Below are 23,070 nucleotides of genomic sequence, written 5' to 3' on the forward strand. Positions count from 1 at the left end.
TCCTAATGCTGTTGATATAAATTATTTCTATGGTTATAGGAATGAAATGTTTTCTCACCATGGAGACATATGGATAACCCTGAAAATTAAAAATATTCTGGGGTGTGATTAATTTAATGTCTGGCTCCCCTCATAGAGTATAAACTTCACTGAGGCACTGGTAGGGCAGGCTTCTGACTCTGTTCAATATTGTATCCTAGTACCTTGCCTAGCAAAGGCTACACAGGAGGTCCTGGAATGATGGGATGAATGAATGAACAACATGGGGCTCATCAGACTAGGGCAGGGTGAAATACTGGGAACATTGTGCATTTACTCCTTGTTCTTTCATTGTTAAAGCTAACAAGATTCTATTGTTGTAATTCTCCAATATCCAGCCAGCATTGTATGCAATAACTTTATTAAGGTCAAATAAATATCACAATACAGATTTATTCAACAGGATCCAGAAACTGGTCACAGGTATCATCTAAGAAACAAAGCTAAAATGCTTTTAACATCACAGATCACATGAGCTTATAAATCAGTAACAACTCTTATCTGGAAATACAGATGTTTGGCTTGCCCTTGCTACTGGGCCCAGAGCTTTCTATGTAATTTAAACATAGAAGTGAAGATTGGCATTTTCTTGGGAATAAATATATTCTGGGGAATATTTCTTGAGAACCCTCTTTGGGATAGAGTGGTTCATGGAAGTCATTTTTAATTTATGGATAATACTCAAATCAGAATTAGTAATAGTAAGTTGAGCTTTGACTTGAGAATTTCTAATAATTAAATCAAGGAACATAATAACTTTATAAGCAATCAGGATTTAAAAATTTACCTGCTAGTGTAGATTCTCCAGAATTTTCGTTATAAATCAATATTTCAGATAGCTTCTTGATTATGGTGTCTGATATCTGTATCTCCATTATTCTGAGAAAACAACACTTAATAAACACAGTTGCTGGACCTATTACTCACAGTCTGTAGGATAAGAGCCACAAAACACCATAGAAAGTTACAAGAATGTAAATTTTAGCTAAGTAAATAGAATAAATATTTGGCAATTATCATATGTAACACTGAATAACTACCAATAGGGAAAAAAATTCCAACCCTTAGTTACAATGCAGTCAAGATTGAGTAAAGCCAGAGAGACAAATTTGCAAGTATACAAAGTAGTGAATATCTTATTTTAAACGTCCATTTAACAAATTTATGGTGCAAACTGGAAAATTTTCATAAATACAGTTCAAATATTCATTTTTTTTGAGAAAATGCTTATTCATGCACTAAATCTTAAGGGCATTGATTCATCAAATTAAAAAAATACACAGTAATTATCTAAAACAAATAGTTAAGTCTCACAGTCCTACAGGGCCTACAGCTAAAAAATAATACATGCTTGTTGTGGTACACCAAACCGTCTTATAGAAATCATTGAAACATCAAAACGCATAGGAAAACTCAGTGCTACTTAATTTACCTTATGCATATTACATACTAGAGACTTTAAGCTACAAAATGCTTCTAAAACCTTAACACACATACAAAATGACCATAAAAGTATGTGTGTATCTAATAAGGTCCTCTCCAACTAGCCATCTATGATGAATAATGTATCTCCTCACATCAGCTCATCTCTAAGTATCATTTATCATGACCCAAGCTTTTTTGCTTTAATGAGGACTACAGATTTCTGATTTACATTAAACACTCTCTGTATTAATAATTGATGGGAACTTAAAAACTTCACCACTGAAATGGAAATGGGTGAGGCTAGCTCCAGAAGATACACAGAAGACCTTGTTAAATCTGATTGGTAAAAGAAGCAGGACCTGTGGGCTGTTGCCCAAACTCATCAGCAGGGGCCCCCAAACTCGCCTGCTGACTGTACCCACCACTGGACCCATAGCTGTCTTGGTTGTAGCCACCTTGATTATAGCTGCTTGAGTGCTTCTCCATTGGCTCTGAAAGGTATCTCTGTCCAGAGGAGTGCCAGCCGGTCTCCTTGAAAACAAACCAGATGTTTCCAGCCCAGAGGATAAAGTTCAAGAATCCAAAGACCTGAGGGAGGATCAAAGTAAGTGAGTTGGTAGACCAAACAGAAATTGTCTTCAATCACAAATTTAGGAAAATCCTTCACAATATCAGTCACCAGTTTTTAACTTTTTTCTTCCATGGTGAAGCCTCTTCCACTTTTTCTTTTGGAATTACCATTTCAATACTAATTCAACAAATAATTAGGCGCCTAGTTTTACTCCTTGATAAATGTATGAAAATACATGCATTTATTGAATGCTTATTAGGTAATACTTTCTACATGAAGGATTTCGTGTGTATCAACTAATGAGTCTAAGAGAAAGGAGCTATTACCCCCACATTAAAGATGTGGGAACTGCATTTGCACAGGAGTGAGAAGCTATGTCACATGGTATTCATATTCTATTGTATCTGACTCCACAGTCTGAACTTACATCATTAAGTCTCCAAATGAGGTATTCCTCACAGTGTTTAAGATCCCATTAAGGGGTGTGGGGTTGAGTATTCACCTTTTAACATTGATTTATAAGTTTGCCTTCACTTTTAGCTAAGACTTAAATTTTCCATGTATGGTAAGAACATTAAGGACCTGAGTCATGTCAGAGAAAGCATGGAGCAAACAATGGTACAGGAGCTGTGGAGATAAGCATGACAGTGTGCAGGACAGTTGTTTTGCAGTCTTTTCCAGAGGTGATGAATTAACCTGGGAATAACCACAGGCAGTCAGCTTTCAGAGTCTCCTGTTAGAGACAAATAACAACAACAGGGTGCAAAGATGTGATGACATTAAAGAATATTGAGAAAACACCAGTCTGGCAAGACACTGAACAATCAAAATGAACTTGAGCTTGGTCATAGGCCTGGTGCAGTGTCCTAGAAGTATCCCTTGGTAGCTGGATGGTGGGTTTGGCCAGAAAGCCCTGGGGAGAGGGTGGGGGGCTATTTTAGTCAAGATGAGGCACCTTGGAGCAAGATGGAGCCTTGGAGCAAGGGTTACTTACCAAAGCATCTCAGTATTTTAGTAACAGGGGGACTGGGGCATAATAAATGTCAGTCTTGGAATCATCTCCACCGCTTTGGGCTGGGCTTTGCACTTGCTCTATGACATGGGCAAGGGTGTTATCTCTGAACATCAGCTTTTGTTTTGCTTTTTTTTTTTTTTTCCTTACATGAAATGAAGACAATAATTACTTCCTTGAGGGGCAGATATGAGGGTTAAAAAGGATATTCACAAAGCAGCTAGATGGTGCTGGACAGGTTAGTTAATGCTTACTGACTGGTAATTATGCCCCAAACTACTTTTTAACATACATAAACTGAAGTGAAACTTTGATAGTTAGACCATATTCTTGACAGATGTCAATAGCCAAAATTGAGTATCTTGGTCTCTAATTAGTCTCACTGAAGAATGGCTTATCCAGGCTCCCTCCTCCCTTTCTTCTTCTCTCTTTCCTATTCTCTCCTTTTTCCTTCCTTTAACATTAATTGACATTTACTTAGCATCATTTTGTGCCATGCTCTAGGTTCCTTGCCAAGGGAGATACAAAACAGAAATAAGTACTATTAGTGTTGATAGTTGCATGATCAAAATGAATCAAGTAATCACTCCCTATAGTCACACCAGTTATAACTGGAGAGTTTGGAGAATCAGATAGCAGAAAAGGGGATCACAGAACCCACCCTATTGAGCATCTGAAAAGGGAATAATGTTACAAACATGCAGAAAGAGAGAGGGATGGGTGATAACTGTTCCTGACAGTCTTCCAGTTCTTGGGGCTGGGTCCTATCCTTGAAAGATATTTTTCCGAGCTTTTCAATCATTTTCACAGTTTGTGAAAAGCTTGTTTATTATGACTTGGAACCAAATAAGTTTGTAGTGAAGTAAAGTTATTGTGTTTTAGCAGATAAATATTCGTTTTCTTTGCTTTTGGTAATAGAAATCTGATTTCCTTTGCAGGTTCAAGTGGAAGTTCAAATGGCTTGAGATTCCTTCTGGAACTTTGAATCCTGTTGCAGACTAATTCAATGTCAGATAAAATTTGATTACACTGTTCTTTGGTATCTGATATCTAGAACTTTGGTCCTGCTGTAGAATTGCCTTTTTAGAGTCTGTTTCTTTAGGTCTCATCAATTTCCTGAGCTACCTGACATCCTTCCAATGGTTTTTCTTTTTTCCTGATAAAGAGTCAGTTTCCATTACTTGCAATCCAAATATCTTAACTAACACAGACATTAGTTCCAGAAATGGGGTGAAAACACAGACTTCAGGGATTTGAGAATTTTTCTGTTTAGACAGTTGGAACTGAGCTCTGTCAGTAGGAGATGGAAGGCCTTTTGCCGATATGGATCTAGAAGTATAGGAACGCCAGATTTGTCCTTCATAGATATCATAGCATTGGATTTCATCCATTCCTTATTTTGATTTTAAGAGTTCACATTGTTTCTCACCCCAAAACTCTTCTAGTCAAAAAATTTATTGGGGACACCAGGGATGGAATTAAATGGACGAGGCAGGATGTCATAGTTTATTTTGATTTTTCAAACTAGTGAATACATCAAATGATTTTATCTTTGTTCTTCTAGATATGTGGATCAGGGTTTCACAAACTTTGATTAAATACTATCTATAAATAAACCACAGAGGCAGTCGAATGCATTTTAGTGTACATCTCAATTCATTTTCAGATCTGGGTAGAAATAAATAAAAGTGACTGCAAGACCCCAAAACATGGTTCATTTCCGTATTTATTTTCTTGCGCAGACAAGATTCACAGTCAAATCACAAGATGCTGATTAGTTACCCTTTTTCTTTCTTAAATACCTTCCAAAATTAAATTTTGGAGAGCTCTAGAAAAATAAGGTGAACTTGATGCAAAGATAATTATTCCTAGGGTTGCTAACGAATGTTTTTTCTTTAGCAAATACCGCTGGGCCTTCTATTCTTCTGTAACTATTGTTTTTTGCTGCCACTATAGCTTGTCTTTCTCAGACAGAGCTTCTTTCTTGGAATAACATAAGCCTTACATTCACAGAATAAGAGTCCCAGCTATCTGTCAGGGTTTCTGTCATCCTTTAAGAGCCATACCCTGGATGATAATATTTTACTTTGTTCAACTAATATAGTTCAGCTTTTTCAACATTCTCAAGCAACCAAACCAGACACACAGAGATGATGAAAAATTACCATAATATTATAAGTCTTTTTATAGGATATATTTCTTTCTGTACCCTACTAGGTAGGTGTGAATATTTTTTTTCCAATCAATGCGATGCATTCTAACTATGTGCAGCTTACACAATGCTTTCTTCCCAGGAAACCTCTATGCCATAAAATATTCCTTTTAACTTCTGGCAGCTTCAGCCTTAAATTTTCTATTATTTTTATCTGCTTCTGGCTTGGAATTTTGACTCGACTGTCATCTAAGCAGCTGCCAATACTTGCTGGGTTCTTACTAAGGACTGTAATTGGCAGCACTGAAGTGTATGGGTTCTGACAATAGAAATCGTGAGGGGCAACAGCTCATCCTGCACAGGAAGTGAAATGTCACCTTTTAGATTAGCCTACTTTTGAAAGCAGATATTTCCAAGATGACTTTCTAAGATATTTTTCTTATTCACTTGATTGGCAAATGAAGATTGGAAAAGAAAAACATACCACAGAAGTATTTAAGCTGGACATGACAGGGCTGTGGACAGCCATGCATTTGTTGGAGGGCTGTTTGCAAGCTGACATCAATAACAATACTTCCTTTGGGTCTGTTGCCACCTTGACATCGGACAGTCCTTTCGCCCAAGCTGATGAACCCACCAACCACAAGAATGAAAAGACAACAGTGACGATGAAGTCCTACAAAAAAAAAAAAGAAAGAAAGAAAGAAAAAAGAAAAGAAAAAGAGATAAAATAGTAAAAGAAATGTTAGCTCAATTAGTTTGTAGAAACCATTTGTCCTGCTTTTTGGAAAATCCCAAGATACCATAGCACTAAAACAAGGAAAAAATGTACTGAAAAAGAAATGAAAGAATGTTTTGTGACAGTATATTTACATAAAATAATAATAGTAATATTTATTGAATGCCAACCATGTTTCAGGAACAATTCGGAGCAGTTACAATCTTCATAAAATTTTTCTTATGCTAATTCTGTAATGGAGTGGCTATATCACATTTGCATACGATAACACTAACGTAAACAATGGTGGAAAATTTGTCTGAGATGCCACAGATAATCAGGGATAGTGTCAGAATTCAAATGCAGACAATTTACTCCTAAGCCCATGATCTTAACCACTCTTTTAGGATGACTTCAAACATTAAGAGAGATTTGCTAATTTTTAAAGGCTCCAGCATGGCAATCTTTATTCATTAGTTTACTTATTCATTTAATAGACCTGTGTGTTATTTACTGTATGCCTGTTACTGTGTTAAGTGGGAGATAGTAGCTATAATGTCCTGAGTACCTTTTAAGGACAAGATAATTTACATATAATTATCCTTATACATATGTTAGGCAGTATTTTTTTTTTAAAGATTTGTTTATGCATACAGAACTGGGGTACAGGCCAGAGGTGCAGGATGGTGAGAGGATTCAACAGAGACAGAATGGGGAGCAGAGGGCGGGTTGGGAGAGGTCTGCGGCACCATGTGGTCACGTCCTAGGATAGGGATCGAACTCATACTGAAGTGGCTGTAGCTTCTTAGTGCTATGCTTTAACCCCCTGTACCACCAGGGAGGGCCAGGCAGTATTATTATTATATTTTTTTAAGATTTATTTATTTGTGCATACAGAACTGGGGTACAGGCCAGAGGCTCAGGGGCGGTGAGAGGCTTCACCAGAGACAGAGTGGGGAACAGAACAGGCAGACTGATGAAGGACCTGCTGAGGGGAGCAGTGGGCGGGTCAGGAGAGGTCTGCTGCGCCATGTGGTCACCTCCGGGGCAGGCGGGAATCGAACTCATGCGGAAGCGGCTTTAGATTCTCAGTGCTGTGCTTTAACCCGCTGTGCCACCAGGGAGGGCCCAGGCAGTATTTTTAATGTCCACTTTAAAGATTAGGGAGCTGATGCACAGAGATTTCAGGGAACACATGGAAAATGGCACAGCTTGAATTCAAATCCAGATCTGACTTTGAAACCAATCTGCTATGAAAGTAGGAGAAAGAAGCTTATTTGGTCATGTCAAATAAAATTTCTATCAGGTCTGGAGGTGAGCAGTTTAAAGAAGCACACAGTGGTCTTTAAATCTCCAAGCTTCTTCTTGCTGTATCCTCCCTCTTGACTCCAAGGGTTGGCAGGGTCACTGTCTGAGACTTAAGCAGTCCCTATTATATAGCACAGGATATTTTTTCAGACTTACTGTATTTGTGCTTGACTAAAATAAAATGTTGCAGACTGCTCACCAAACATAATGAAAATACTGAAAGGAACATAGTAAATTTGATACACCAAGAAAACCAAACTTCTTTTCTATTGTGAATGCTATGCCCTTAAATTTGGAAACCTGGCATTGTTTCTTTCCTCCCCAAAGGTAGGGCTCATGTGACTTTCTCTGGTTTGCCTTCCCTTCGGGTGTGACTGGAATACTTTTCATCAAGATCCTGACAGATACACTAAAGGAACACTTCCTCTCAAATGATGCTGGCGTGATGATAATGTGGTAAGCTGTTGTTTTTGTAGGGAGTGTTTTAAAGGATCCACTACTAAGAGTGCTGAATCTTTTTGAGCAGCTGGTCTCTTTTCATCCAGTCTTGTGCAGTTGTGACTTACATGTGTCAACTCACCAGCGGACAATTTTCATTGGCTTTAGAAAATGGAGGGCTGATTTGTAACCCATTCACAGGGGTTTATGGCAAGGGTACTTTAACCCTACACCTAACTTTGTTTTATATACCCATCCTTCTTTAACTACCTCCCTTTGCATTTTTAGTGCCATCTTGAGGTTCAAATTTCTCGTGAATCATTTTGGGTCACCTCTGGAAGAAGATGGAGGTATAAACAAACAAATATATTGATCATTGTTCTGACATGAGTAGAAACATTTTATAAAGAAGCTCAAGCGTTTGGGTTTAAATTAGAAAACGGAGGAGTTACAAATAAATAAGCCAGGTTGTCTGTTTCAAATACAACTTTCAGTTCATGTTCAACCTGGTGCCTTACTTGATCATTCTTTTATGCATCCTTATTCAGTCAAATTTTTTAGTAATGTGTCAAATACTGGGCAAGGCCCCATATAGGATTAAAAATATGTAATACGGATTGTGCTTTCTTAATATTACATATTTGTTAGTGCCCATTGATTTTTTTTTTACCATTCCAATCAGAAACAGACTTGATAAAAGGTCATTAGGATGGGGAAATTTAAGAGAGAAGACAACATCATGTGAAGACCTCTCGATTGGAAACTAAAGAAAATAGCATCAAACTTTTAGGTTTATTTGTTAAACTAGCAATAGTGACGACACAACATTTATTACACACTAATTATATGAATAGTATTATTGTAAGTTTGCATGTTTTAAGTCCTTACAACAGCATTGTGAAATAGAGACTTATCTCTTGTGCATCTTATAGTTAAGGGAACTGAGGCAAAAAGAGGTCAAATAAAACTGCTGAGAGTCTTAAATTAGTAAGTGGGGGAGCCAGGATTCTAAGCATGGTCATCTATAATAATGCCAGGACCTCTAGCATGGCTATTATATACTATTTCTCATGTTAACTGTAAGGAATAATGATAATCTTATTTAAAACAAGTTCATTAAAATGCTAAAAAACAGAATTTGAGGCCCTGCTTAATATAGGTATAAGATAGTAAAGAATGATTTTCCATATACAAACTTCATGATAAAAGTCAAAGATCTATGTCCTCAGACTACTATTTTATAATGAGGGACCAATATATTGTACTGAAGTATCTCATAGGCACTAAAAGCTTAGAGTCTATCACCAGACATGCCGGGGTTGAATTTTGACACCATAGCGGGGTAATAACAATATCTGTCTCACAGAATGTTTCTGAGGACTGGAAATGTTTGTTTGCTGGTTTATGCTACTAAGATGTCAGTTCCTCCAGGGCAGGGACTTTGTATATCTTACTCATCACTGCATCTTGGCAGAGAGGTGCTAGAAACATTTTTTGAATAATGATGAATAACAGAATAAAAAGACACAATAAAAATAAACAAAATAATCCCAATTTTGCTTTAAAAAATCCCACTTAAGGTATGCAACACCATAGAAGAATTTACTGTGTGCAAATGGTAGGACTAGAGATTATTTTTATTTTGCTTTATATGTTTGTATACACACACACACATATACTTTTTAATCCATTTTTAAGATTTATTTATTTATGCATATAGAACTGGGGTACAAGACAGAGGTGCAGAGATGGTGAGAAGATTCACCAGAGCCAGAGTGGGGAGCAGAACAGGCAGACTGACAAAGTATATGCTGAGGGGAGCAGCAGGTGGGCCAGGAGAGGTCTGCCGGGCCATGTGGATCACCTCCAGGGTGGGGATCGAACTCATGCTGAAATGGCTTTAGCTTCTTAGTGCTGTGCTTTAACCCGCTGTGCCACCAGGGAGGGCCTATGTTTGTATACTACTGTTATTATTTTTTAAAGATTTATTTATTTATGCTTACAGAACTGGGGTATAGGCCAGAGGCTCATTGGCGGCGAGAGGCTTCACCAGAGACAGAGTAGGAAGCAGAACAGGCAGATCGATGAAGTATACTGCTGAGGGGAGCAGCGGGTGTGTCAGGAGAGGTCTGCCATGTATGTGGTCACCTGAGGGGCAGGCGGGGATCGAACTCATGTGGAAGTGGCTTTAGCTTCTAGGTGCTTTAACCCGCTGCGCCACCAGGGAGGGCCTGTTTGTATATTTTTAAACACTTCTAACTTTATAATTAGACCAAGTCAAAACAAGATGGCAATGTGATCAAGGCAGTGATGGATTATATCAATGACTCTCCCAGACAAAACTTCAGATGGCTCTATTTGTTCTTACAGCTGCATCAGGATTTATAATTAGACCAAGTAAAATATGTGAGCAGAATTGAGAGTTTTTGCTTCAAAGGATATCAAAAAGTAGCCTCCAGCCACACTTTGCTTAGTGATAGAAAACAGACAGCTATAACTAAGCAAATCTGAAGATGCAGAGAGATGTCGAAGAGTCTAGCTAATGTATGTATTAGTCTGAAATTTTCTATTTTTGATTTTGGGTGTCAGCCTGATTCTGAGATTTCTTGCCAAGTGAGAAATAGTGGGAGAAAATCCCTGACCCTTCTTACACCAAGTATATAATCTCCTGCTGAGTGTCCCCAGTGGCCAAACCCAACTGGAACCCAGGGAAGGGAACCCACTGGTGTGCCACATGCAGGACATTCCCTGGGTGGACAGTGTGGTGCAGAGGGACAGGGCAACAGAAGTTGCTCTGAATTGTGGTGTCTCAGGAACCCCAGCAATTGCAGCTGTCATTTATATTTATAAAGCATTCTGCTGAGCACTTACAGGCATTGTTAACCTTACGACATAGGTACTTATGTTAGCCCTGCTTTACTTATGAGAAAACTGAAGCCTACGCGGGTTAAATACTTTACTTATATTTAATGCCCAGCTTGACACACTGTAGCACAGAATAAGCTTTCTGCAAAAGGGGGGAGGGATGCTCTTTGGTGTATTTTATGTGGATAAATATTTGAATTGATGTTCTCAAAATGTGGTCATTTTAATACTATTGATAATAGGTATCAACTATTATGAGTTTGATTTTATCCATGCAACTCTGTTATTGTTTAATATTTCATACAAAGCAAGTTGCCCTTTTTTACATAAATAAAGCTGTCTTAGAAGGAAATTCTATGCATGTTATAATACCAAACCAATACAACTGCCATTGATAGAAGAAAGCTACAAATATAAATGCTATCCATTGCAAACACAATACCTGAAAATGTAGCTGTTAATGTATGTCCATGCTTTTGGAGACAACCAAATATGACAGGGATATTAAAGAAATCCTAGCAAGCCCTAGTCAGAAGACTTGTGTTAAATTCAATAAGGAATAATTCTCCCTCATTATATAATGTCATGTGATGGCCCACCAAAAAACCTTCCCTGCATCAAGAGAGGTAAAATGCCTTGCTCTTGGGAAGTGATTTTCTTCTGATGGTGCAGATAAGAATCCAGTTACAAATGCAACCTTTCGTCTAGCATAGTGTGCATATAAGAAACTTAAGACACATTTTTAACATTTACTGCTAGATTATCATAGTGCATATGTTGACCCTTTGAAAATATCTCTGCTATTGTTGTTTGTGTTATTTATTCCCATAGAGTGGAGAGGCGGCTTACAGAAAGCTCTTAAGCTTGGGATTTACATGGTCCCCAAAGTCCCAAGAAATGGCCAGAGGAGTTGCTATTAGCCCCATATTACATGTGAAGAAACTAAGCCAAGAGAGTTAAATGATGTGCTCATGGTTCTTGAAATGGTTTATAAAATATGCTCTGAGCAACTGATCTCTGTACCAAAAGAACACTGACATGCAACTTGGTTATGTTTCTGCAATATGCTAAATAAATTCCCTGATCCAAGAAAACATCTTTCTGGGGCAGAGGGAGCAGACTGGAGTAAAGCTGCCTGGGTGGCTTGTTTTCATTTAGTTTGTTACCCCAACTTCTCCTATTTTGCTGTTAACAAACTCGCTTTTATTAGAATGTGATTTGATATATTAAAGATGCTTGTCATGGATCAGTCTAGGTTGCAGAAGAGGGAGTCATCTTTGATGACAGAAAATTTACTATTTTAGAGGCAGATAAACTATCAACATCTTAACAGTTTCACACCACAGTCCCGAGAGTATTGGTAACAGATAATCCTTTCACTTCTATTTATTAGTAAGTATTGTTAGTATTTCACCCCTAATCATCATTAACCTGCTTTGTCTTCTTGCTGGCTTTGCTCTTTTTTCTGTGGTTGACTCCTAGACCAGAGTCTTATACCAGTTCTATACTCCTGAGAGCCTAAACCAGAAACTGGCAATTCCCAAATTCAATCACACTCTCAGTGTAAGTGGCTCACTTTGTTATCAACTTCTAGGAATCTAAGAATGAAGCCGTGGATCAGGGAACACAGGACTCAAGCAACGTGATGGAAGTTCAGCCCTGGGGAGAGCTTTGGATTTGTCTTGTAAGAGAGAAGAGCTAAGCACTGGCTGGATAGAAGAACTTTCTGTCCAGTTACAGATTTGTTTCATTATATCATTTGAAGTGCTATCAGTAATGGCACTGACTTCTGATGAATACCTACAGTTTTTAAACACACTAGATGCTAAAAAGGCTTAGAGATCAGGGGGCCCTCCCTGGTGACGCAACAGGTTAAAGTGCAGGATTACAAAGCAAGCTACAGCCACTTCAGCACAAGTTTGATTCGTGGCCAGGGAAGTGACCCACATGGCACAGCAGACTTCTCCTGTTTCACCTGCTTTTCCCCTCAGCATTGCACTTTGTCAATTTGTCTGTTTTGCTCCCCACTATGTCTCCAGTGAATCCTCTCACCGCCCGTGCACCCAGTTCTGTGTGCATAAATAAACAAATCTTTAAAGAAAAGTTTTAATGATCAAAGACCAGTTCATCTTCACAATTGTGTCATGATGAAGATAATAATACCGATTTTATAGATGAGTCAGCTAGGTTCAGGGAAGTTAAGTGATATGTCCAAGTTATAACAAATAACACTGAATTACACTGAGTGAAAAACGAGAAAGTCTCAGCTGGGTGCTACTCTGTCCCAAACACCTATTTTGAAACCTCTTTATCAAGTCCCCAGGTTCAGAGCCTACAGGTTAACAATGGTGGCTGGCTAGAATACAGGGCTCTGGGCTACCCACTGAACCATTTCGAAGTTTACCTTCTAATTATGTCAAATAAAGCTTATTTCTAGTAGTGGCACCAGATGATTTTCAAAAATACATATTATTTTAGTTTAAGAAATTCATTTACTTTAAAGGACCTCAGTTAGTAGTTCTTGCCCAGGTCTTCAGAGCAAGACATAAGAATATCTGAAGTCTGGAAAAGACTTTGATATATGCCAGAGTAGAAACACTGGGATTCTAACCCAGTGTTGTCTAATAGAAATGGAATGTTGGGGCTGTAAATCATGTAATTTACGGCAGCCACATTAAAAAAGAGAAATGTGGGGGCAGGGAAATGCACTGGACTATGGTGATGGCACATGGGTGATTTGGTGATGGGAAGCCCATGGGGATTACAACTGAGATGAAAAAATGCACAAAATGATGTAAAAATAAACTATTATATTATTAAAAAAGAGAAATGTATGTTAATGATATTAATATGTGATATGCATTTACAAAATAAAACCTAATGTATAAGAATATGTCATTTCATATAGTCAGTATCAAATTATTAGTAATATATTCTACTTTTTTGGTACTAAGCCTTTGCAATCTGGAGTGTGTATTATAACTACAGCACATCTTAATTAAGTGTACAATAGCCATATGTTGCCAATGCTATACTTAACAAGTTAGAACCACAGTCAAGTGAGAGATCACTGACCTCACAGTTTTCTTCTGTACTTGAATCCGAGATGGTCATAGTTGCCATCCTTCACCTCAGCTTTTACAAGTCCAGAAGACCTTTCATGTTCCTCCAGGGCTGTAGGAGTCTGTAAGTGGGTTGATATAGTGGCCTGATGTATCACCCCCAATGACCTTATGGAGCTCAGAAGGCAGGTCAGTGTGAGTCTTGGGCCTTTTGCACTGGTAGGCAGAGGAAGGATGGACTCTAGGGGCAGTCCAGCCAAATGGCAACTGCATTTTAGGCTTAATGTAGGGGAAAGACTGACTTGCTCCCTCTATTTTTCAGACAGGTGGCACCATGGTGGCTGGTGAGATGGTATGAGATATGTGGTATCATTTTATAGCTTGGTTAGATTACTACATAACTCCAGCTTGAAAGATGTAGAGTCAGGATTTGGACACAGAGAACTGAGTTCCAGAATCTCTATTCTTTATCTATTATGAAAGCACTCTGTGACTGTTAGAGACCCCTCAGAAAAATCAAGTTGCAATATTAGAACATATGGCTACAAGTTATGGGCGGTTATTACGGGCCTTAAAATACCACTTAGAGAAGCCAAGGTTCAGAACTACTACGTATGTTGATGGAGGTCTCAGAGTCATTAAGTTGCCAGGTTTGTTTGCACCCAAGGTCTAGAGCCTCTCACTTGTCTTCCCTGGCAGGTAATCCTTGTTACATCCCAATCGGCTGTGGTGGAGGGGCACCATGTGTTGGGCATGATATTGAAGGGCTTTATACATTTCACCTTTGTCCAACCTCACCATAACCCAGTGAAGTGGCTGTTGGTTGTTCTATTTCACAAATGAAGAGTAGGGTGAGCGCTAATAGACATTACATAATTAGGCAAGCTAGATGGCAAATTCCATCTATTTGTATCTAAATCCATTGATTTGTCTGTCTAGCACACTGTCCTTTCACCCACTATATTCCAATTTATATTCCATTATTGCCAATATATTCCTATGAGAGGGTAGGTAACCTATATTTTTATGATCGGGTAGGCTATCTTTTCTCAGCTCTCAATTGCTTCCCTTTTTTCTTTATACTGCTGGGGTTCTTTTATTTATAAGTGCAAGAGACACTATTGCCACACTGTCCATTAATCAGGATTTGCAAAAGAGAAGAGTATTGGGTGCCTATGTTCTATTACAAGAGCCAGGTAATAATCAATCATCATATTTCATGTGTTAAGAATTGGCTTAGGTTTGAGATCAATATAGGACTTCATTTCTTTATCTCTTAAGTTAAATTTGATTGTGATTGACAAACTGTGCTTTTTCTTTTCTAGTCTGACCCTAGACAACTTCATCAGACAACTGATTTGTATTTGCTCAGCTATGGAACTGTGGTTTCCTGTTTGTTAAGTTTTCTTGTGAAAATAAGACAAAAATATTTTGCACCTCTCAGATAATTATCTTTCTTACAATTAGCTCTCTCACAGTCGATTGCTTTCATGATCTTGGTGCAAGGGGGTGCATTTTTGAAGTTCGCTAGCTTGTTGCAGTGTTACTGCAAATGACATGTTAAAAGAATCCTTAAAATATAATGGGATTTCCAGTTGGCCCTGCCTAACCTTTTTCATTACAAATAGCTTATATCTTCCCAAACAAGTTCATTGTAGTATTAGAAATTAGAGACTTAAAAATAAAGTAATAGTGATAATGGTAGTAGAGTAATAGCTTCAATTGATTGCTTATTATGAAACAGGAACTGGGCTAAACCCTTTACAGACGTTATTTTACTTAATATTGAAGGAATTTATGCTAGGTCTTAGTATGAATAGAAAATAAAGTGCCACTTAGGCTTAAGTCTATTAGTCTTCAGAAGCTGGTAACTGTGGGTTTAAATCTTAATTGCTTGCTAATTAGCTCTGGGAGTATATTAAGTCTCAGTTTTGCTGACTATAAGAATGGCAATAAAGACATTTTTACAAGGTTTTTGCCAAGTATAAATAATAAGTTAATTTAATTTAATAAAGTGCTTAGTCCTGTGCCTGATAAATAATAAACTCCCACCCCCATATGTATGTTTCACTAAGCATAAACACACACATGGATACATACATACACACATGTCCATGTGACTCAAGGTTCACTCTTGATTAGTACGGATACAGGAAAATTCTACTACCTATAATAACTGAATAATTTAATATAGAGGTATACTGACATTATTCATTGGGCTTTCATTTACTCAGCGTATCTCTATTAACAAATACCTATTAAGAATCGATTAATCAGCGAGTCTTGGGAATACAGAGCTAAATGAAAAAGATAGGGTTCCAATATTCATTCTGGTGAAAGAGTCAGAATGTCAGAAGAATATGTAATTGTGATTTCTTTGCAGGAAAAAGACTTGGTGTTTTGAAAAAAAAAAAAAGTATACATGTGAGGCACTTATCAGTCTAGGGGAACAGGGAAACCTACAAAGATCTGGTTGTATCCCAGATCTTTGTAGATTTATCCCTTGGGTGTTGTCAAAGTAGAATCATGTCAAGTAATAAATATACCACAAAATGGCTTATCTATGAGACTTATGAATTGGGGATCTAGAAGTCTGAGTTTCTCTGTACGACCTGCTTACTCTGTCTAAGAAGGAAGCATGATGCCATTAGTCAGAACCAAGAAGACTTGGGGGCTATACCACCAACAGAAGGAATTTTAAATGTGAAGAGGAAAGATTGAACTGAAGAGGGAAGAACTACTTGTTTTTTTGGGAGTGTTAGTGACCCACATGGCTGTTGAGGCTCCTGGTTCTCTGCACGTGCTCACTGGCAACTCACTCTCTCTTAGAAATGTAACCAATAAATAAAGTGGGCCTGAGTAGTACATAAATTCTGGGGTGGGTCTGTTTTCATATCTAAATGTTGGCAAGAGGATATACCTGCCTTTCTGGACCCTCATACTGTAAAAGTTTGCAAGTTTAGGGCCCTCCCTGGTGGCACAATGGGTTAAAGCACAGCACGATGAAGCTATTGCAGCCACTACAGTCGAGTTCGACCCCAGTCAGGGAGCTGACCCACATGGTGCAGCAGATCTCTCCTGAACTGCTCGCTGCTCCCCTCAGCATTGTTTTTCAGTACATCTGCATGTTCTGCTCCCCACTCTGTCTCTGGTGAATCCTCTCACCCTCTGCACCTCTGGCCTGTATCCCAGTTCTGTATGCATAAATAAATAAATATATTTTTTTAAAACTTTGCAAGTTTAGGGAAACAATTAGGGTTAAGTATTTCTAGGGGATATGTTAGTTTACACAGAAAATGACATTCTTTACAAATAGTAACCAGTAAGAAGTATGAGATCCTAGACCAGAGGTGAGGTAACTGTTGAAACCAGAGGGATGGTAAACATAACTGGGGAAAGTTGCATTTGTAGAATTCGTCAAGGGTGAATCTGGACCTGGAGGTGTTTACTGAACATCATATCAGCCTTTTTATTTGTATGTGTTTTTAGTATTTATAAAATATTTTGGGGACTGCAACTTAACTAAATGTTAAGATTTAGGCAATGAACCACCAGCTTTATTTACTTGATGTGAAACATCTGGGTATTGTAAACATATCTGGAAAACACCAGATGTTGGGCAGTGTGAGATAAAACATCTGGACAGACATGGTAGGATGCTTGAAGTCAAAAGCAGCTAGATTTGAGCTTCATCTCTCCACATGGCTATGCTGTTCTTTTATTGGGTGTGCAATATTATTCCAGCACTGATTTCTGATATATATATATATATATATAACAATATGGGAGTCATATATATGTGATCTCTCTCTCACACACAAACTTTTAGAAAAAGAAGACACAATTACCTTTCATCCTCCGTACTGTGTAAAAAGTAGAGTCATGGATAATTAAAACATCAGATAATCCAAAGTGATTTCTCAATTTGTCTAACTATTTTGAAGTTGCCACCATAGCCATATTTAAAAGTGGATGTTTCATAGGACATTATTTCAGGGAAGCTATACTGCAAAATTCTGATTCAGAAAATACTACAGATCTTTTATTGCTTTTTCTGAACCAAGTCAGCTTCTCTTTGAACCCTGCTACATTCTCTTGAAATCCCTTTCCCTGAAACTGGAAAAAATGCACATCTCCCTCCTCCAGAATTACATAATAGTAGAGTGGGAAGAAACTGTCGAGATAAATCCAAGCTGTCAAGTACTCTTTGAAAACATAATCCTACTATTCCACACTACTGATCACCTCCCAGATAAGACAAGAGCTGATATATGAGCTGATATATGCAATAAAGACAAACTGATCATGAATTAAAAAAACTCTCTATGCTTCAGTGTTTACAATCATTACCATGGAATAGAAGCTTACTTTACAAGGCTCTTGTGAAGATTGAAATTAATTAAAAAGTGTTAAGCATGGAGACGAAAATATTTTGAGGTTTGTATTAATGGTTCTGAGGTTGATGGTGATAAAGATGATGTAATCTTCAAGTAACATGATGTGATTTGGTCATTCATTTGATCATGAATTCAGCTGTTAATGTCTGCATATTTGTTTTCATATGTTCTTATTAAAATAAAGAAGAATCACTCTGCTGAGGTTAAATTCATATTGCCAACATTTCACTAACCTAGTCTAAAGTTTTAGCCAGTGCTTCTTTGTAGGAAGAGCTTTAAACCTATTGACAATAAACAGGATCTAAGAATGAGTGTGTGTGTGTGAGTGAATATTTCATCTGGTTGCAATTATGTCTGGAAAAGACATTTAAGGTCATTTGAAATTTCACTTGGGAGAAGGAGTCACTGCTTTGATCAATAAATGCCTTGAACATTGCTAGATTCTCAGAAGGCACACAGTATGTGTTATCTAAATTCTGTTCATGTGTTAGTATCTTTCATTGGATTCTAAGTTTCTTAGGGGAGTTGCTTAGCCACACATGTCCCTAGTGCTGAGTCAAATGCCTGGCATATACATGACTTCATATGTATACACAGACACAGCCACACGCATTGAAAACAAAAAAGTGGATGCAAGAAGAAAAAAAAGGAAAAAATATTTTGGCAGAGTCACTTAGAGGAAAATTCTGGATTTCAAAAATCTGTGTTTCCTGAATTATCTGAAAGATACAAGAAACTTAAAACACTATTAAAAAGAAAATTGAATGGCTGGAAGATAAAGATGAAAGAAGGTTGTTGTGGGTTATTTTATTTTAAGATTTTATTTATTTGTGCATACAATAACTGGGGTACAGGCCAGAGGTGCAAGGTGTGAGCAGATTCACTAGAGACAGAATGGGGAAACAGAACAGGTGAATCTACTGAAATACACTGCTGAGGGCAAGACGGAGAGGTCTGCTGTGCCATGTGGGTCACCTGCCTGGCTGGGATCGAATATATGCTGCAGTGGTTGAGGATCACCTCACAGTGTTGTGCTTTAAACCCATTACACCACCAGGCAGGCTCTGTTGTACATTATTTTAACATTTTTCCTTATGCATACATTTCCTGCATTCTTTTAAATGACAGGGTTTGAAAATTTTAGCAGTTTTAGAATAGATATATTTTACTGCATTTGACCTTTGGCAATGTGAGAAGCTTTCTGTTTAGGGGAAGGATTATGATTACATTTCACACCTCCCTCCCACCAGCATTTTTTTTTTTTTATAAGTGAGCAAGCAGTTAGGTTCATGAAAAGAGCTGCTATTTTTCAAGCATTCCTTATGTCTTTCTAGAATTGAAGACCCATTATTCTGTCATACATCAACCCATCTGTCAGCCAGCAACAGATGGTTAAAATGAAGAACTTCTGAAATACCAGGGAGGAAATTATCCTGTACTTCACCATCCACAGTTTCAATTCAGTCAGACTTCAGCAAATTCCTTTGCCACTTTCCCACTCATCGTATGATGTGAAAGTGAGGGGAAATATTACATTTGAATTACAAATCAGAAGTCATTCCTCAAAAAGATGGCTAGTGCATTCTGAGATGTTGGCTTGACTTTGTTCATTGGAGAGAATGTAGACCTGGGTTTGAATCTCAGCTACTTCACCTCTTTTGCAATCTATTTGAATTTGTAGGTTTTTATTTCCTCAGTTGAAATAGCAGATTCAGTAGCTTGTCTTAGAAAGTTATTGCTAGAACGAAAAGAGCAAGAATAAACTGTCATACAATATATTGCAAAACTAAGCACGGGGTCAGTGATAGATACTATTGTTTCCCCATCTCTGTTCTCTCCCCTCTTCCTAAAAGTTTATTCCTGAGCAAGGATTCTGTCTGACCAGCATGATTTGAGGAGGTGCCAAAGAACAGAAGGAGGGTAGACATGAAAAAGTAGCAGTGTGGATGAAGATGGATGTCAGCCTGTCTGTCTGCAATATGTGTGGTATCCAAAGAGTAACTCACCAAAACACTGTGCTGTGTGGTGAGTGTGTGAGGGGAATGTATTGTACATGGCATTGAAATGTCATTGCATTTTAGGGGGATACATATTTTTGTCAGCTGGGGGATTTGGGGAATCTCAGCTACAAATTCCCAAGAGTCATCATATATTTCTTGGCTGTCATTTTCAATCTGGAAGAATTAAATATTTGTGATTTTTACCTGACAAGGCATAAATATTAATTGAAGCATAAACATACTTCAATCTTTATTTTGCTGATTCCACTTATTTTTGTCAGTTCCATCATGTTTCCAATATTTAGCTGATGGTATTTAATATTCATAACTTTTTTGTGGAGGCAGTGGGAGAGCTTGGGAGTATAATCTCCTCAATGCTATTGTTCCATAAGTGCTGCTGTGTGTGGTAAGAGATAAGGACAGGCCTGAAAGCACTGAGAGGCAAGATGTGTCTCTAATGCCATAATTCTCATGATCATCTCGTTGAAATGTAGGTCTGGAGAAGATCTGAGAATAAGCATCTTTAACATGCTTCCAAAGCATGCCAGGGCTGCTGGTTCATGACAAACCTGGAGGAAGTCCTACTGAGCCAAAGAGGAAATGTCCTCCATAAAACTTCCCAGTCTCCTCCAGCATCTACCACTCTCAAAGAGCCTTCCCACACCACTATGCAAACAGCACCATTCTGTCTTATATTCCGACAAGCAGGCCTCATTTTACCAATTCAATGTCAAGGCCACTTTCTTTTTACTTTCTCTCTTGCAACATTTATTGAGCAGCTTCTATGTACCAGGCACTGTGCTAATTGGTAACCCCATTAACTCTCATTGATAGAGTAGGTATTATTATATCTATTAATTATAGAGGCACAAAGAAAGTAAATAAATTGCCCAAGCCCACTCAGCTAGCAGGTGGTAGCTCCAGAACATCAACAGTTTGACTCCAGAGCTTGAACTGCAGTTATTAAGGGTTTTTTTAGATTATTGACTGGAATGGGGGCACATATCTTTGCATAGGTGACAGCACCTATTCTAATGTTAGATCTAATCAATATAAGCAGATAGAGTAAAACTCTTACAAATAAAGAAGAAACATACAAATGCTGATTTTTTTTTTTTTGGTTTCCCTTTTTTTCCAAACAACCTGCTTAATGAAACCTGTGGAGCTAAGTCTCAAGGGATTAGGACTAATTATACTAGACAAAAATACTAATAATATGTACATAGTTAAGCTGCATATTATTAGAATCTGGGTATGAGTAGTTTGCTATGTGGGTACCACTTGACCTACAGCATATTACAATCTGCTAATGTGAGCTCTCATTATGTGCTATATTGAATTCTGTTGATGAGAGGAAGAAATAAGCTATTTAAAAAGTGAAGGTTCTATCTAAGATATTCTTAGTCACAAAGAGGACCCTGATTCCACACAAATTTGCAGAAATTAGTTGAATGGTATAATAACCTTATACCAGTTTGCAGATATGCCCCTGTTAATTGCCACACATAATATCATTCCTTAAATTCTTTTTCACTATTACAAAAATAAAGCCAAGTAGGAAGTGTAATTTTAGAGTACAAAAGCTGTTTGTACCCTATTCTAGAGGTTCAGTAGGTAACACCCTAGTCCTAGATTGGGGGAACCACCCCCATCCCATGTATGAAGCCATTGGAAAACACCTGGGAAATAAACAGCTTGCAAATGCTTGGTTTTGATGATCTCAAGAGAAGGTGAAAGGTAACTTAAAGGTAATCACATGTAGCTACAGTTAAAAAGAAATCCCTGGGCCCTCCCTGGTGGCGCAGCGGGTTAAAGCACTGCACTGAGAAGCTAAAGCCACTTCCGCATGAGTTCGATTCCCGCCTGCCCCGGAGGTGACCACATGGCGCGGCAGACCTCTCCTGACCCGCCCGCTGCTCCCCTCAGCAGTGTACTTCTGCCTGTCTGCTCCCACTCTGTCTCTGGTGAATCCTCTCACCCTCCGCATCTCTGGCCTGTACCCCAGTTCTGTATGCGCAAATAAATAAAAATCTTTAAAAAAAAAAAAGAAATCCACACTTGCAATAACAATGACCTTTTAAATGTGTGGGAAATGTGAGAGCTGAATGACATGCAAGTGGTGCTGGGTTCTAGAGTCATTTGTAATGGGAAAATCACCAAGAATGGAAATAGTCTGTGATAAAACTTTTCAAATCTCCCATAGTGAGTGACAGCCTCGCTTTTGTGTGTGCACAAAATTGTGGGCTTGGGTTTAGGGACCATAGATGAAAATTGCCTATCTTTGAAGTCAGGAACTGCTTCGATTCAGGGAGATGCCCACTGTGACTCTGAGGGAGCTGACGGAGCTATGGCTGTGATATAATTCCTGATCTGATGATGGACAAATTGCACTTTCCCCCAACTCTATATATTCTGTGTATGTTTGTTAATTTTGCTTTTATTATTTGATAAACACATATCACTGAATAACCATACATTAAATGCACTCCACAATGTTGTTAACTTGGAATGGCCACGAGGTTTTTTGCGAGGTTTTGTGTAGTGGCAACTTGCCCTTGTCCCACCCCACTTATCCAAAGGCTTCAAAATCAGGGTTCTCGACCCAGCACTCCCTTGAAGCAATTTATGAAGTGTCAAAGCAGAACACAGTTTCGATGAGCCTTTTTTCTGTTTTGCATGTAGCTATTCTGACAGTGCCCAGGCCTGTGGGAGAGACAGCCCTTTGAGTGCTCTTCTTTACCATCTCCCCTTCTCTGGTTCTTCAGACGTTCAGCAGGGCACAGGAGCTAGTTGCGAGGGTTCTAAAGTCAGCTCTGGCACTTCATACTGACTTGTGTGCCTTAGCTAAGATTTCTAAATGCTCTTGCCCTCAGTTTCCTGATCTATAAAGTGGAGGATTTGAATGAGATATAACAAAACACTCATTACATGAGCTTTTAGCATGATTACTTCCAGGCATATTAGACATAGGTCAGGATTGGTTAACAGTAAAACTTAATTGTCAGGAATGAATTCCCAAAGCAGGTCACTGGTTGTGAGCTCACTGGAAGTGAGAGTGGGTATGCTGAGGCCAACCCATTGAA

General features: G+C 38.3%; 1 protein-coding gene across 1 annotated transcript in view; it reads right to left on the minus strand.

Annotated features, from left to right (window-relative positions):
- Window positions 1-381: 381 nt before the first annotated feature.
- Window positions 382-23,070, minus strand: part of SYNPR (synaptoporin) — a 135,346-nt gene continuing 112,657 nt past the window's right edge. Inside the window, exons 4-5 of the mRNA XM_004676009.2 lie at window positions 5,684-5,875; window positions 382-2,052 (exon numbers count right to left, since the gene is read on the minus strand). Of these exons, the coding sequence (XP_004676066.1) occupies window positions 1,795-2,052; window positions 5,684-5,875 (450 nt within the window). The 3' untranslated portion in view covers window positions 382-1,794. The remainder of the gene's footprint in view (window positions 2,053-5,683; window positions 5,876-23,070) is intronic.

This window comes from Condylura cristata, unplaced genomic scaffold (genome assembly GCF_000260355.1).
Source record: "Condylura cristata isolate star-nosed mole 26May11 unplaced genomic scaffold, ConCri1.0 scaffold00004, whole genome shotgun sequence".
Lineage (NCBI taxonomy): Eukaryota > Metazoa > Chordata > Mammalia > Eulipotyphla > Talpidae > Condylura > Condylura cristata.